General features: G+C 45.6%; 1 protein-coding gene across 2 annotated transcripts; it reads left to right on the top strand.

Moving 5' to 3' along the window:
* The first annotated feature begins 2,873 nt into the window (after positions 1-2,873).
* Positions 2,874-13,732, top strand: TAL2 (TAL bHLH transcription factor 2). Of its 2 annotated transcripts, none has more exons than XM_072359960.1 (2): positions 2,874-2,996; positions 11,250-13,732. In XM_072359960.1, the coding sequence occupies exon 2, from the start codon at positions 11,260-11,262 to the stop codon at positions 11,611-11,613; it is 354 nt and encodes a 117-aa protein (XP_072216061.1). In that variant the 5' UTR covers positions 2,874-2,996; positions 11,250-11,259; the 3' UTR covers positions 11,614-13,732. The 2 variants fall into 2 exon arrangements, with proteins under 2 accessions (XP_072216061.1, XP_072216062.1); XM_072359961.1 differs by lacking the exon at positions 2,874-2,996 and adding an exon at positions 11,096-11,169.
* The last annotated feature ends 422 nt before the right edge of the window (positions 13,733-14,154 follow it).

The raw sequence follows: 14,154 nt of genomic DNA, 5'->3' as shown, positions 1-14,154 counted from the left end.
CCTTGCTGCCAGTGTGTGGTTTAGAAGGGCATTAGGCTTGCAGCTCCTCTCTTCTGTGGCTAAAACATTTCCTTTGAGGCTATCAGTTTCAGCATTAAAAAGGAAAAGATTTTTGGCTTCTGGAATTAAGCTGAAAAGTGTGGCCAGAATTTAAATCACCCCCTGATGGGAGTGTTTTGTTAGCACTAATAAGAGATTCAAAAGGTTACAGAAAGCTGCAGATGATGGAAGTTTAATATTTCAGCAGTCTGCGTGCAGCTGCTGTTCTGAGCCCCATGCAGACTCCTCCAGCTTGCTGTGCTCAGAATCTATTGATCTAAATTTTAATTTCGAAGGGCAGACGCCCAGATGTGTGTAACTGCTTCTTATTGTTCCCATCTGTAAAATGTGGCTCTGAACTCACAGCAATAATGTTACTGCATGTTTACAGTTCCTTGTTGTCCTTTTTCTATCCACCACTGTGTCCTGCTTTCATTAAACTGAAAGAGGTCACCCTCAAAACAATTTGAACCCAGTACCCCACCTCCTGAAATTGTTGCCCATGCTACAGCAGGGATTTCCTGCTCATCTGCAAGAGCTTTGTCGGGGAAATACAGTGTCTGGCCCAGCATGTAACAAACACTCTATTTTTTCTATGAGACCATGGCTGTGCACAGGAGCTGCTTCTGTTGGCCTCAGAAGCTGTGTCGCAGCAGGACAGAGCCCTTCTCTCCAGCTTTTGTGCTCTGCAGTCACGTGTTCCAGGAAGAGATTTTCTCCTTTTTTAGGAAGAATAACTGGAATCACTCTCCTAGGATGTTCCAGGGGCTAGAATTTAAAGGCTAGCATGACAAATTTCCAAAAGGGGCACAAGAAACATGGCAGAGAGGACATTCATCCTTTGCAACCACCCACATACATGCTCTTGACTTCCTTAAAGTGACCAGAATCACAGAATTGGGTTGGAAGAAACCTTAAAGCCCTCCCAGTCCCACTGCCATGCCATGGGCAGGGCTGCTTCCACCAGCTCAGGTGGCCCACGGCCCCATCCAACCTGGCCTTGTGCACTTCCAGGGATGGGGCACATACAGCAGCTGGATTACCCCAACTCCCACAGCTGTACTTGTGCTCCTCAGCCTTCTCTGTGCATCAGCCCCAGGACTGCCCTCATGGAAATGTCCCAGGAGGGAAACTGGCCATAGCATGAGCAGGCATAGAGGCAGAATGCAAATTACCAATAGCATTCTGTTTCTCTTTGACTTTTCATGAACAGATTATGAGTGGCTGCCAAAAACCCAGACTTCCTTCAGTGAAGAATTGCCTCAGACTCCAAAGAAGATTTCAGGATGGATCCCTGCAGAAATCTTTGTGAGAAAGAGCCCGGGGCAGGATAGAGCCTTCACTACTTTCACTGCCTTGGTTCCCTTCTCCCTGCCTTCCAGCTGTCCCAGCATATTGGCTGCAGAGGTGCCCTAAAGAGGCAGCTGAGGCATACTTAGACCTCAGAACTTGCAGGAACAGAAGGATGGGTTGTGATTCCCCTTGGAAGGATGAACCTGACCCTGCAGAGGGCACGAGTAAAACCCATATCTGACAGAAAACAAAGCAAGATGCAGCTCTCTGCACTTACACATGAATGTGAACATATAGCAGCCCATGCAGCCCTTCTCACTGGAAGAACAGCCACTTTTCTGGCTGGGTATCTCTTATATCTGGCCAGGGTTCGAAAACCACGAGCAGCAGGGTTGTCCAAGCATTCAGAGATGAGCAATTTTGGTCCTGCCCTTTTCTGAGCTGGGCAGCCCCGCTTCTGCAGGCACCGTGCTGACCAGGGGATGCCAGGCAGGCTGTGGGTAAGCGACGGGCTGGGGACGCAGCACAGAGAAGGAGCACTCTGATATTTTCCAATGCAAATTACATGGAAATTAGGCTGCTGTAAAGCCAAAGGCCCCTCTGGAATAGGACCTTTAGTTAACATAACACTTGTGCTAAATGAAGCGGTTGACACAGCTTTCAGGCTGTAGTGCCGCTGTTAATTCACCGCGTGAAAGGGCTGAAGCTTCGGTTGAGCTCCGCGGGGAAGGAGCTGCCCCGCCGGGACTGAGAGCAACCGCGTCCTTCCACCGCTGGGACGCTCCTATTGCTGGGGCAGCCCTCTTAACAGAGATGTGCAGCGCTTTTAACAGCCCACCGCGAGCTTGTACCAAGGCTGCGCCCCTGCTGACTTGGGTCTGAGGAAATTCTGCGACTATTTTCCCACAAAGAGAACCGCTGTCCAGGGGCACAGGACCAATCAGTCTGCGTTACCAACAAGGGGATATGACAGTGGTGTTCAGAGGTCTTCTCAAACATCCCCACACCCTTTGACCTTCTCTCTGGAGATTCAGCCTGATGGTCTGGGCTACATCAGGACCCCACAGCATCTCCTCTGCCGACCCCGTGCACACAAGGCTCGCTCCTCAGTGCCTCCTTCCTGCAGTACCAGCCTGTGTTCTGTTTCTTGCAGTCATATGTGAGCTTGTGGGCTGCTGTCGCTGAACTGAGAGGGTGTCCAGAAACATTCACAGGCTCAGAGCTGATTAAATAAATAAACAAATACGTATTTTTAAGGAAAATAATTGATTCTTGCTACAAGAATTCCATTATTTCCCCACAAAGTACATCTGACCCAACCAGAGCTGTGCCTGGGATAGTGGGAATGGTCCCCTCTGCCTCTCCAGAAAGAGGCAGAGCGGTGTCAAGGAAAGAAAAGACAGGACAGAGAAAATCTCCTGGGAGATGCAAAGCAAGCTCCTGGATTGCTAGGACCAGTGGTGACACACGCCAGACAAAGGACCTGCTATTCTATAAATGAGGCAGCCAGAACCAGCACTAGGCTGACTCCATCCAGAGAGAGAGAGCTCTGCAGACAGGCACAGAGAGAGCTGCTGGGGAACGAGAAAAGGACGTGCCTGATTTTGCTGTCCCTTCACCCGCTGACCTGGTTTGCCGAGCCTCAAGCACCTGTGACCAGAAATGTAAGTGACAATTTACTTGTCTCTGTGCAGAACTGCATCCTATCTCCCGGGCTTACCTTGCAGCTCTCATAGGAATGCTGATGTTTCCTTTCTGAAACACACAGCAGGGAATATCATTCAGGGAAGGAATTTCGGCGATTACCTTTTACCATCCCTAGATTCCTCTTTATTTTCTTGGCACTTCAGAATCTTGTCATCAAAAAGTGAATAGTAAAGCACCTTATCTGACGGAATAGTTGCAGAAACGGCTGTGTTTAGTCAAGCAAAGTAACTGTATTCCCCTAATTTTGTGCTGGGAATTTCCAATTCTTAGCATCCACTGAGAAGACTCAGTGAATCAGCCTCACACCAGGAGAAATTAGTTTTTGTTTTTGGCTGTTTTGGAAAGAAACGTTCTTACATTATAACCTCACTATTACACATTAGGGAAACTCATTTATACCACGAGAAAGAGCTGTAAATCAGTTGTTGCACTCAGGGAACATGATTGTATAGAGCATCATGGGGTCCCTGAGAAACGAATTCTACAGTGTTTGATATTTGAAACAAATTATTTGTGAAAACATAGAGAAGCATGCACTTGCCAGAATTTGTTGTGTGATTATGGACTAGATAGACTGCATGGAAGCCCTATGAATGTGTAAACAAATAAGGATGTAAAGAAATTGCTCCAAACTTCAAACCTCACATACTTAACAATGTGCCACTGCTTTACTGGTTGTATGCCTTACAGCTGGTGTGTCTGCACTATACATCACATTCCAATTTTGTCCCAGTTCAGTAGTTTACTTGGCAGGAAAAGCTTAAGGACGTTATTCATTTAAGCTCAGCAGTTAAATATGAATAACTCTGAGACTTCAAAAAAACAAAACAAAACAAAACAAAACAAAACAAAATAAAATAAAATAAAATAAAATAAAATAAAAATTTAAACTGTCCTATACAGAACAGGTTAGTATCTCTGGGCTGATAGAGCCGTATTTGCCCAAGATTGACAATAAACCATAAAAGCTTTTTTTTTTTTTTTTTTTTTTTCTTAAGTAGCAATCCCTTTTCTTCTTGCTTTCCATGAAACAGTAAAGGATGACACATGGTTTTTAGAACCCTTCTCCACTGTGTGTCTATCATTTCAGACACACACTACCACCACCACCAACAACAACCCCCACCCCCCAAAAAAACCCAGCCAAAATAAATGCAGCTTGCTCTTACTGCCTGTTTGAATATATTATTACAGTGGCTGCAGCATGAGCATCCAATCCAGCAGATGAGCAGCTCCCAGTGCCAGCAAGCTTGGTGTATGACCTGGGGATGAAACCCAGATGCTCAAAAGAGTGGGCTGTGGCCATGCAGACCTGAATGCTGACCTTCCTATGAGGCACTATCCCATGCAGGTTAGCAGAGCAATACCTGTGAGAAACCACAGTCCTTGTTTTGCATTGATTTGAATTGTGCCTCTGGAAGTGAAGCTTTGTTGTGGTGGGTACTTTTTTCCACACTTCTTCTAACCCAATTAGTTCCCGGTATGATGCCATGGTAGCCTGTTTTAAGTCGTTTTTGGTAGGAAGGGGACACATTGCACACAAATAATAGCTTTTCAAACTTTTGGTCCTGCTCAAATCAGAGATTTGCTATCAGCCTCAGAGAACACCTAGACAGAATGGAAAGGCCAAATATCATTTTGTTTATATTCTAAATTAGCATCATACCCACATTCTACTGAGGCAAGTGTCCCTTATGGCATTGTCCTTCCCCCTCTGCGTCTCACAGTTCCTACTGACAAAGCCAGCTGCTGCAGACTGATCTTTACTGAGCTGAGAGAAAAGTGGTATCTGACCACCCTCCATCTCTGCATGGTAGACCTCCAGTGAGGACTACCCTATGTAAGGAGCTAGTAGATACGTCTGTGTACAGCAGGGCTCCGCATACAAGTCTGGCAAAGAACAGAGTCCTTGGAGAGCTCCTGGAAGAAGATCTAGCTGTTTTTCCCCCTCCATGTTGACCCTGTGGCACTGCAATAGTGCACAGATGAAACGTTTGGGAAATTAACAGACACTGTTTTTAAATGAAACCCAGTGGAGCTGTAATTGGGGCTTTGACTCAAGTGGGCCATACTGGAGACTGGATGAGGAGGACAGAGAAACTGTATTACAAACTGTCTCCCTGATCTCCTTGAATAGACAGTAACGTTTGTGCAAGTTTAGCCCCCCAAAAAATAATAATAAAAAAGGGCAGCTAGAGTTCCTGGGCAAGTGTCCCTTTCTTTGATGTGGTGCACAGCAAGTGGTTGTGTCCAAGTCAATACAGTAGGCATCAATTTAACAAGAACTGCTACAGCACAAGAGGCATCTTTGCATAGGGCTGTGGTGTAATTCAGTTTTACTGCAAAGGAACAGAAAAAGCTTGGCAAGTGGGAATTTACTGGAAAAAATAATCCTGTGTGCACAACATTTATGGCATGGTCTCAACCTCATATTTTACTCCCTGCCAAATGTGTGCTGGGTTACAGCTCACTGCTTTCCCAATCTACCTTTCACAAGGCAGCCTTAGGGAACACAACAGGAAGGTGCCCAAGATCAAGGGCCAGCAGGGAAGGCTGATTTCACTGCAACTACATGTAGTTTGGGAAAGTACCCTTCATCCAGAGGCTGCCTTACGCTTCTGGCCATTGCAGTACTCTTTTAATTATGACTCCAGTGATGCGCCTTTTCAGAAGGTCTGACAAGTTGACAGTGTAGCTGGGAGTGCTGTTATACAGAAGAGCTCCAAGAAGAGATTTCACTGTATGCATTTTGTCCCATGTTTACAGACCCTACAAAAGGTAAATCACCATATCAGTGCTGACTATTAATGATGGTGCTTTTGCTGCTCTGCTGCACTTTGTACTGCATGATTGCCAGAAAACACTCCTGACAGAGGCACAAGGCAGTGAAAGGAGACCTTGTTTAATGCTGAAGTAGCTCCTTTTCCTACACCTGGCTTAAAACAGAATGATGTTCCCTTACAGATGTCTGGAGTCAGTCTGTGAGTGCTGGGAGCAAACACCAGCCCAGCAGTACCAAAACCTGGTGCAGTTGGGCCACTGTGAGCTGGGCCTTTCCTCATCTGGGTCATACACACATATAAATGCCTTCCTCTCCAAAAGCACAGAATCATAGAGTCATAGAATTGCTGAGGTTGGAAAAGACCCTAAAGATGAAATACAACCACAACCTAACCGTACTATCCTAACAACCCAGCAGCAGCTGAAACAGACTAATAATGAGCAGAAGGGACATGGAGAGGCAAAGAATTATCAGGAATGAGGACAGCAGCACAGCTTCTGATGGCCAGCATGGCTTTGTCTCACTGTGCTGTGCTGTGCTGTGCTGTGCTGTGCACTCCCCGTGACTTGTCCACCAGTGTACTGATGGGATATGGGGAGGTAGCATGTGAGAAGGGTATGAGGATGCTGAGGAGAGCTGAGAGGGACACGCTCCAGCCTTGAGGTGTGCAGCTCCTCCTGCAGCCTGCTGAACTGGGAAGTGTTTTCCCCTCTCCTCTCCCTTCCTGTCTTGGCCCAAGGGAAGTACTTCAGACCTGAACAAACAGAGCATGGTTCAGCTGCAGACAGTTCAAGATTATTTCTCCTACAAAGAGGAGAAAAAAAAAAAGTCATGTCTTATTGGCAGGCAGTGTAACGTCCTGTGACATCTGTGCTCAATCTTCCCCTTTGCACAGCACTGATTCCTGTGCTCCATGGCTGGCATGAAGCTGAAGAGGAAAACAATGAGCTTCCTCTTTCTCCTCTTCTCCAGGTTGCATTGATGCAAAGCATCAAGTGAACAAAGTGTGACTGTGGACAGCTCTATCTGGCCAATCTCTGCTCCCTGTGGCAGATCAGGCTGCCAGCACTGGCACCGCCTGCTGCTCTGTTGCCATTTACTCCAGAGCTGAAGGGACTTAACAAAATCAATGTGTTAAATAACCAATTTTAGCAGGCACGGGGTTTCTTCCCCTATGGAGTAACAGCATGGCATTACAGGTTTACTAGCAGCACTCCAATTCTTGCTGGCAGCACGCATCTGCTGTCTGATTAAGATTTGCAGGAGTAGGTCTCCAGTGGCTAGTTTCAACATGGATTTAACTTCAGCGAGGTCAAAGATATAAACCGAGGGAGGAACTTTCTCCTCCAAGATCTTTATTTAATAGCAACCTGCTAATTATGATAGAGTGCTGGGCTGCTGGGGAGTCCCCTGCCAGCCCTTGGACATTAAATGCTGGCTCAGGGCCGTTTGCCAGGAAAGTCCTTGCAGAGATGGTGCTCTGTCCCCAAGCTGGAGCTGCTTTAACTGCTGGAGCAACTCCTGCACAGAAAGAACTGCTGCCACCGAGGGAGAGAACTTCATCTCTGCTATTGTTTAGTCTTTTGTCTGGCAACACTTGCATTAGTCGTAGCCAGAATTTTTTTCCCCCCTACTTTTGTGCTGTTCAAAGGGGGAGGGGTGGGAGGAGGGTGGGGGGGCAGTAGCTGGGAAGAGCTTCAGTTATCTGTTCAGTGGGTGGCAGTGTTTTGTTTTTCTCTCACTGACTGTCAGGGCAGATTCACTGCCGGTCTGTAGTTATGGCTCTGCACAATTCTCTTTACATGCTGCAGATGTGGATCTCAGCTCAGGGAGATGCACTTAACCACTGCTTCTGGATTTGCCTCCCTGATCCCTGCTAAATCCTATCCTCAGTGGCATGTTTTGAACAGCAGAGTTACTCCTCCAGTGAAAATGGTGTAACCCTCCAGATTTACACTCCTGAGAACAGAATTAATCCTCCTGGATCTAGGCAGAATTGCCTTCCTATTTTCCTCCCTCATCACATAAATGTGGGCTGTTAGCCTGTGGCTGGCAGAGGTGGCCAGAAATAATCCAGGTGCAAGGTTAAAGCGATTTGTCTGCAATATGTGGGAACAAAGTGGTGATTTCTGCACAGATTTAAAACAGGCTGGTGCTATCCAAACTGCACGCAGTCACCAGCCAATACATATTTTACGCACTGCACCAGGAAAGCTAAAGAATATATTGCTCAGATGTGCAGCATTAGCAAAGATCTAAAGCTGCAAGCAATCCCATATTGAAAGCCAAGCTTGGTGGGGAGGGCTGGAGAGAAGGAGGGAGGAGGAGGGAAGGAATGAGACAAAAGGAATGGAAATCAGATGCCATAGTTAGAGAAGATTGGAAGGGTTTGTAGGTGGTGATGTGAGGAACTGAGCTGTGCTGAAACACGGGGCAGCGGTGGACCAGGCACATTCTTTTCTCACCTTTCCAGCAGTATCTCCAAGAGAGATAATGTTGTTGTTTCACAATTATGTGAAAAACCAAGACACTGAGGAAGAAGGAGAGTGAGATTTAAGGTGGAGAGGCTGTGGAGGTGCCTTACACCTGTGGGGACCTCTCTGTGGAGGTACCAGAGCAGGAAGAGGCAGTGGTGTGGGGGAAGGTGCTGTTTGCTGATCTTGAACAAATGTCAGAAATATAAGCACACACTTTTGAAGTGTAACGTAGGCACTGGTCTCAAAAAGACATGAATTTGCTGACAAGGCTTGTGACCACAGATGAAGCATTGTCCTTTCCAAGCAAAAGAGAAGAGACAAAGCCAGCGTGGTGCAAAGGAGCATTAATGCTTCTAAATGATGAGGTGACATGCTCACAGCACCAGGGCTGTGCAATGACCTGTTCTCACGGAGTGCCGTGCTGGCTTCTATGCAGCAGGAGGAAGGAGCTGAGCTTCCACCCACATTCATGGCTGAGATGCTAACAAGCAGGCAGGGAACCAGAACCTTGTCCCAGAATGACAGCACAGAGATAGAATACAATCCACCCAGACCATCAGAAGAAACAAGGAGGCCCAAATAACCTCCACTAGTTCATAAAAAACAACTGCTTTGTACACGGATAAATTTATCCTAAAACAAGCAAACAAACTGAACCAAACAGAACAGAAAGGGGGCAAGAGAAGCAGGTGGTGCTCTGAATTTCATATGAATCCAAGCAGCTGCTTGGAAGAATAAAATTGTAATGGCAAAAATTTTGCCTTGGGGAATGAACAAGCTGCGGCTGACAGGAGCACTGGAGGACAATGTTTGAAATCTATTTTCCTGACTCGGCAGCATTCTTTCCCAAAAGGTGCATGCTAGCTCTTCCAAGTGGGTGCAAAGGACAAAGAAGGATTGTCCACAATGCACAAACTCAAAGTAATGCTCAGAGCAGAAAGGTGCTTTTTTTTTTTTTTTTAGATAAAATATTCTATAAAAAGACACAACCTCCATTTGAATCAAGCAATGGGTGTCAGTGCATTTCCCCCCCAAAAAAGGAAGAGCTCTCAGCCACCTGAAATACCAGAGCTAGTTTTTAACAAGCATATTCTGATGAGACAGCTTTCTTGTCCCCTAAAGGCGGTGCAGACAACAGGGCTGATGGTAGTTTCAAGCTTCTACCAAAATAGCAATGTGGTAGCTGTGTAGAGGCTACAGCTGAGAGGAGCCTGGGAGAGCAGCCATATATAGTCTATGTGAGCGCATCTCTGATGAAGGCCTCTGAATGTGGCTCCAACGTGATTTATGACCCTATAGCTGCCTTTGCCTGGTGATTTGCAACCCTGATGTGAAGGTGCTGAGAGGGGACATCCCATCTGCTGTGCATGTCTTGTCTCCCTGCCAAGGAAGACCCACTGACCTCTGTGTCACAATGGGATTGCTTTACTCTGAAAGAATTTTGCCACATGCTTCAATGAACATGAGCACCTCACACAGCATGTCGCTTGTTCAAATGGCCATGGCTTCATGGCTGGGATCTCACTCCAGTGTTTTCCCTTCTGGGGGTGAGGAGTTCTGCCTTCCCTGCTTCCCACCCCTCGGGAACTGCTCTGGGGGTGGGTTTGCCAATGAATATAAAGAGCTGAGGGTTTCAAATGCATGAAAGAGGAGGTGGAAGCATTTGTCCTTTAGTCCCTTGGCTGTCAATATTTTTCTCTGCTCCAGCTGTCTGGATGCCATTGGCATAAAAAAAACCACTTCAGAAATGGAAGAGTGAACATCTCCCATGGGGCTGTGAGACAGAAGGAAAGGCTCTTGAGGGAGAACTACAGCCATTAGATGTTTCTGAACAGACCTTGAGGGCTTTCCTGGGAAAGGGAAATTGGCAAGAATGTCAGGGTGGTCTGACAGTCAATTTAAATCTCCCACTGCCTGGTAATGTCAGTGAGCAGGATTAGGTGAACTCCAAAAGTTTTTGGCAACCCTTCTGCTAAATGCTAAATGGCATTTAGCCCCTTGCACCTAGCATAGCAGCGTCCTGTTTCCAGGTCTGTTCTGGGCACTTGGGTCCCCTTTGTAGCTCAGCTCTGTGAAGCAGCATGGCCAGGTAACATCCATGTGGACTTTTGGAATGCCTGCACATTTTGTAGGCAAAATTTCATTGTCCCTCTGCAGCCTGTGAACACTGCCTGGGAGCACTTGTAGCATTTGTGGCTTAGTCTTAGCAGGTCTCAGAGGCTAAAATAGAAGTCTGAACAGATTGAAGTGGAGAGTCCCCATCACCAGCAGTGAGCAGTCAGTGTGGGCAGGGAACCAGGCCATTGCTTCCCTGGAGAAATCTCCTAAAACAACCATAATAACATGTTCGTTAGCATCAGCTGTCTGCCTTCTGTAGTCCCCTACTCTAGGTCCACCTATGTCTGGCTTATTTCCTGCTATGCTCTAAAGCTTGGAACAGGTGGGAACAGCCCCCAAGAAGGTATAAAATGGGCCTTGATAAACATAGTTGTATGTGTTCTGTACTGGTCCTGCCCACCCCTCCCTTCTTATCCTACAAGAAGTGCTCAGGTGCCCTACAAAGCCTGTTGGAAGGACTAACGTGGAGGCTAAAAGGAATTCTCCTGCAAGGAAACCCCAGGAGGCTGAAAAAGCTGGGATAAAGGCAGCGTCAAGGGGCTGTACAAGAAAATTAAACTCATTTACTCTTTTGTGAAGTTCTTATTGGACTCTGGCATCTGCAGCTGCTATGCCTATGGTTGTGGATTTAAATAGAGACATAATTTATAGGACTAGGGTGAATCTGTGTGTGGGGCAAGGACATCAGCCACAGAGGGCAACAATTAGGAATTCCTAGCATCATTGCCAAGTGTTCACAGCTGTCACACAGAGGTAACAGCATGCCCAGAGTAACAGCCTGCAGGAAAGTCAGGGATATCTAGCACTCAATCTCCATCTCCTTTACTTTACAGCACCTTGAAAATGACCAGGAAGATTTTCACCAACACCAGGGAGCGATGGAGGCAGCAAAATGTCAACAGTGCCTTTGCCAAGCTGAGGAAACTTATTCCCACCCATCCACCAGACAAAAAACTGAGCAAGAATGAGACACTACGACTAGCCATGAGATACATCAACTTCCTTGTCAAGGTACTGGGAGAGCCAGGCCTGCAGCAGACAGCAGTGGCAGCACGAGGCAGCATCCTGGGGCTCTTCCAGCAAGCCCCATGCCTGCAGAGCATGGAGGAGCTGACTCTCATTGAAAATTGTGGTGCCTCCTCTCCCGGCATGAGCAGCAACCTTGCAGAATGCTGGTCAGAGACTTCATCTCCTTAGCAGAGAATGAGAGATGCAGTCTTTGTGTTAGTCTGATAGTCACCGTCATTATGGGTTGCTTCTCTATATACAATGATTATTTATTTGTATTTATTATGGCTTTATTTACATTTCTATTTAAAGGCAAAGGAGTTCCTTGGTCAGTTAGCAACTGAAAGAGCAGAGGGAAAGCTGTCATGCTCTGGGAACTAGGAAGGACTCACTGCTGTAACAGACGATAAGGCCTCTGCCCTGACCTCCTCTATCAGTCGGGGCCATAAAAATCCATTCAGTATTTTGGCAGGGGAAGAGATTATTCTCTCATGGTATTTTGAAGAAGCACTCTGAGCTTAAGAAATGATGGATGTGCCACAAAATGTGCCCAAGAAAGATACCTGACCATGGTAAAGAAAGGTTTTGAGGGCTATAGTATTTTCTCCATACCTCCACCAGTGGTTCTAGTAGCCACCTGCACTCACTGTAAATCTTATTTCCAGCTTGAACTTTTTTGAAAATACAAATCCTGACCCTTGAACCTGGCTACATCTTTCTCCGTCACACTGGAGAAATCCCCAATGTTACAGCAAAATTCTATTTAACAATTTAAAAATTAGCTTAAAACAAAAATGCTGTTTTAAGATAAAGGAAGAGTCACAGATGAATTTCAGTATAATCTGTGAAGACTGCCTAGCACTGACAGTGTGTACATGAAGGAAACTGGCTGACTACACTCTGGCTGCCATCAAAACCCATCAAGCAGGCTGCTGGCTAAATGCCTTTGTATTTTTACAGCTGTAAAAATAGGGGAAGTCCTTGTTCTGAGCAGGAGGTCTCTGGAAAAAATGCCTGAATGATACTCCCAGAAACTCTCTATGAACACAAGTGAGCAGTGCCCTTCTCATGCACTGTGTTTGGCACAGGCTGCATGCCAGGGGTCTTGGCAACCACCACGCACTAGGAGTTCAGACAATAAACAGGATGAGCAAGAGTTTTGTGTGGGCTGGTGCACACAAATCAACTTCCTGAATTATAACCTATGTCAGAAAAGATTTGTCCTGTTCATGTAAGGTACAAAGCTGCTGAAAGCAAGAGAAAAAATGACAGTGGTCTCAAGTAGATCTGCTTCCAGGTCAACTCATGCTCCCACTGACAAGTCCTTTCTATTTCTAGATAAAACAAAGCACATGTTAGTGTTGACAGGTAAAGAAATGGAGCCTCCACATGCCAAGGCATCTCCCTGGGCTGTTTCTTCTTATTTGTGAGACAAGAAGCTGCCTTCAGGAAGTGGATACAGGGCTTGTTTATGTAACACATACAGCCCTTCTGCCTGAGGGTATTTGTCACCCATAGCTCAGCTGCGTTTAAAGCCTCATCAAACAGCAGGCATGCTTTTCTCCTTCCTCCTTGGTGTCTTTCAGGGCTGCATCAGAATCAGGTCTGGATCTTGTGAAGTGTGTATTGTGCTGTTTAGTGCACTGACAAAGCAACACTGCTCACTTGGTCCAGCGTTGATGCTGTAAGGTGCAGGAATATCAGTGGAAACTTTTGACCAAAAGAAAAAGGAGTATTAATGGTTAATGACCATTTTGTTTCTGAACACTATGAATCTTCACTTGCTTATCCCTGTATTATTGAGCTCTGAGGGCTAAGGATGGCACAGGAGAGCAGCTGAGTGGAAACACATAGGAGACTTTTGCACGGTCTGTGCAATTAGCACTGCCTTCTCCCTAACTCTGCATCAAACGTAATGAGCCAAGTCCTCCTCCTAGCTTTCTGAAGTAGTCCAAATAAATCAGAGCACTTATTGGTGAGGCGTGATGGTGAACCACTTGCTATCCTACAAAACATGTATCACCAAGACAAGTCAAAATGCCTTATCAGCAGAATTATTGCCTAGGGAACGCAAAAGGAAACCTGCCAATTTTGTAATGTGACATGCTTGTAATATTCCCAACCCTTAAAGTTCCTTTCTCATTGTTTCGGTTCCCATCAACATTTCCTTTCTTCTCTTTTTTCCATTTAGGATCTCCCTACTTTCACATCCCACCGTGTATTTGAGTAGATCTATTGACCAAAGAGTTTTTTGTCAGTTGTTTTTTGTTTTTTGTTGTGTGGTTTTTGTTGTTTTTTTTTTGCTTCATGTTTTGGGGATTTCTTATCTGTATGATCAGGAACAGATATGATGTACCTGATCACATTTTGTGCTACATTATGTTATTTAACATCTAATATATTCCAAATAAATTATTTAAGAAATGAATCTCTCTTTGTCTGTAAAAATTTCTCTAAAATTTCATTTTACATTTGCATACCACTCAGCAGAGGACACCAGATTCATTGCAATATAATTTCCAGTAAATAATCATTCTTTTATTCAGCTCTTAAGCAAGATTCTTGATCTTAGAAACAACTTGGAACTTGGAACTTGGATGAATGATGTCAGGAATTATTTTCTTTCTCTAATATTTTCTGGTGATTTTCCAACTCAAAGCATTCAGTGGTACTCCGAGATGTGCAAGAGAGGCATACAAAACGTGCCTGAGAAATATGCTATCCCAAGAG

This window comes from Excalfactoria chinensis, chromosome Z (assembly GCF_039878825.1).
Source record: "Excalfactoria chinensis isolate bCotChi1 chromosome Z, bCotChi1.hap2, whole genome shotgun sequence".
In the NCBI taxonomy this organism is placed as follows: Eukaryota; Metazoa; Chordata; class Aves; order Galliformes; family Phasianidae; genus Excalfactoria; species Excalfactoria chinensis.
This window is presented reverse-complemented; position numbering and strand designations above follow the sequence as displayed.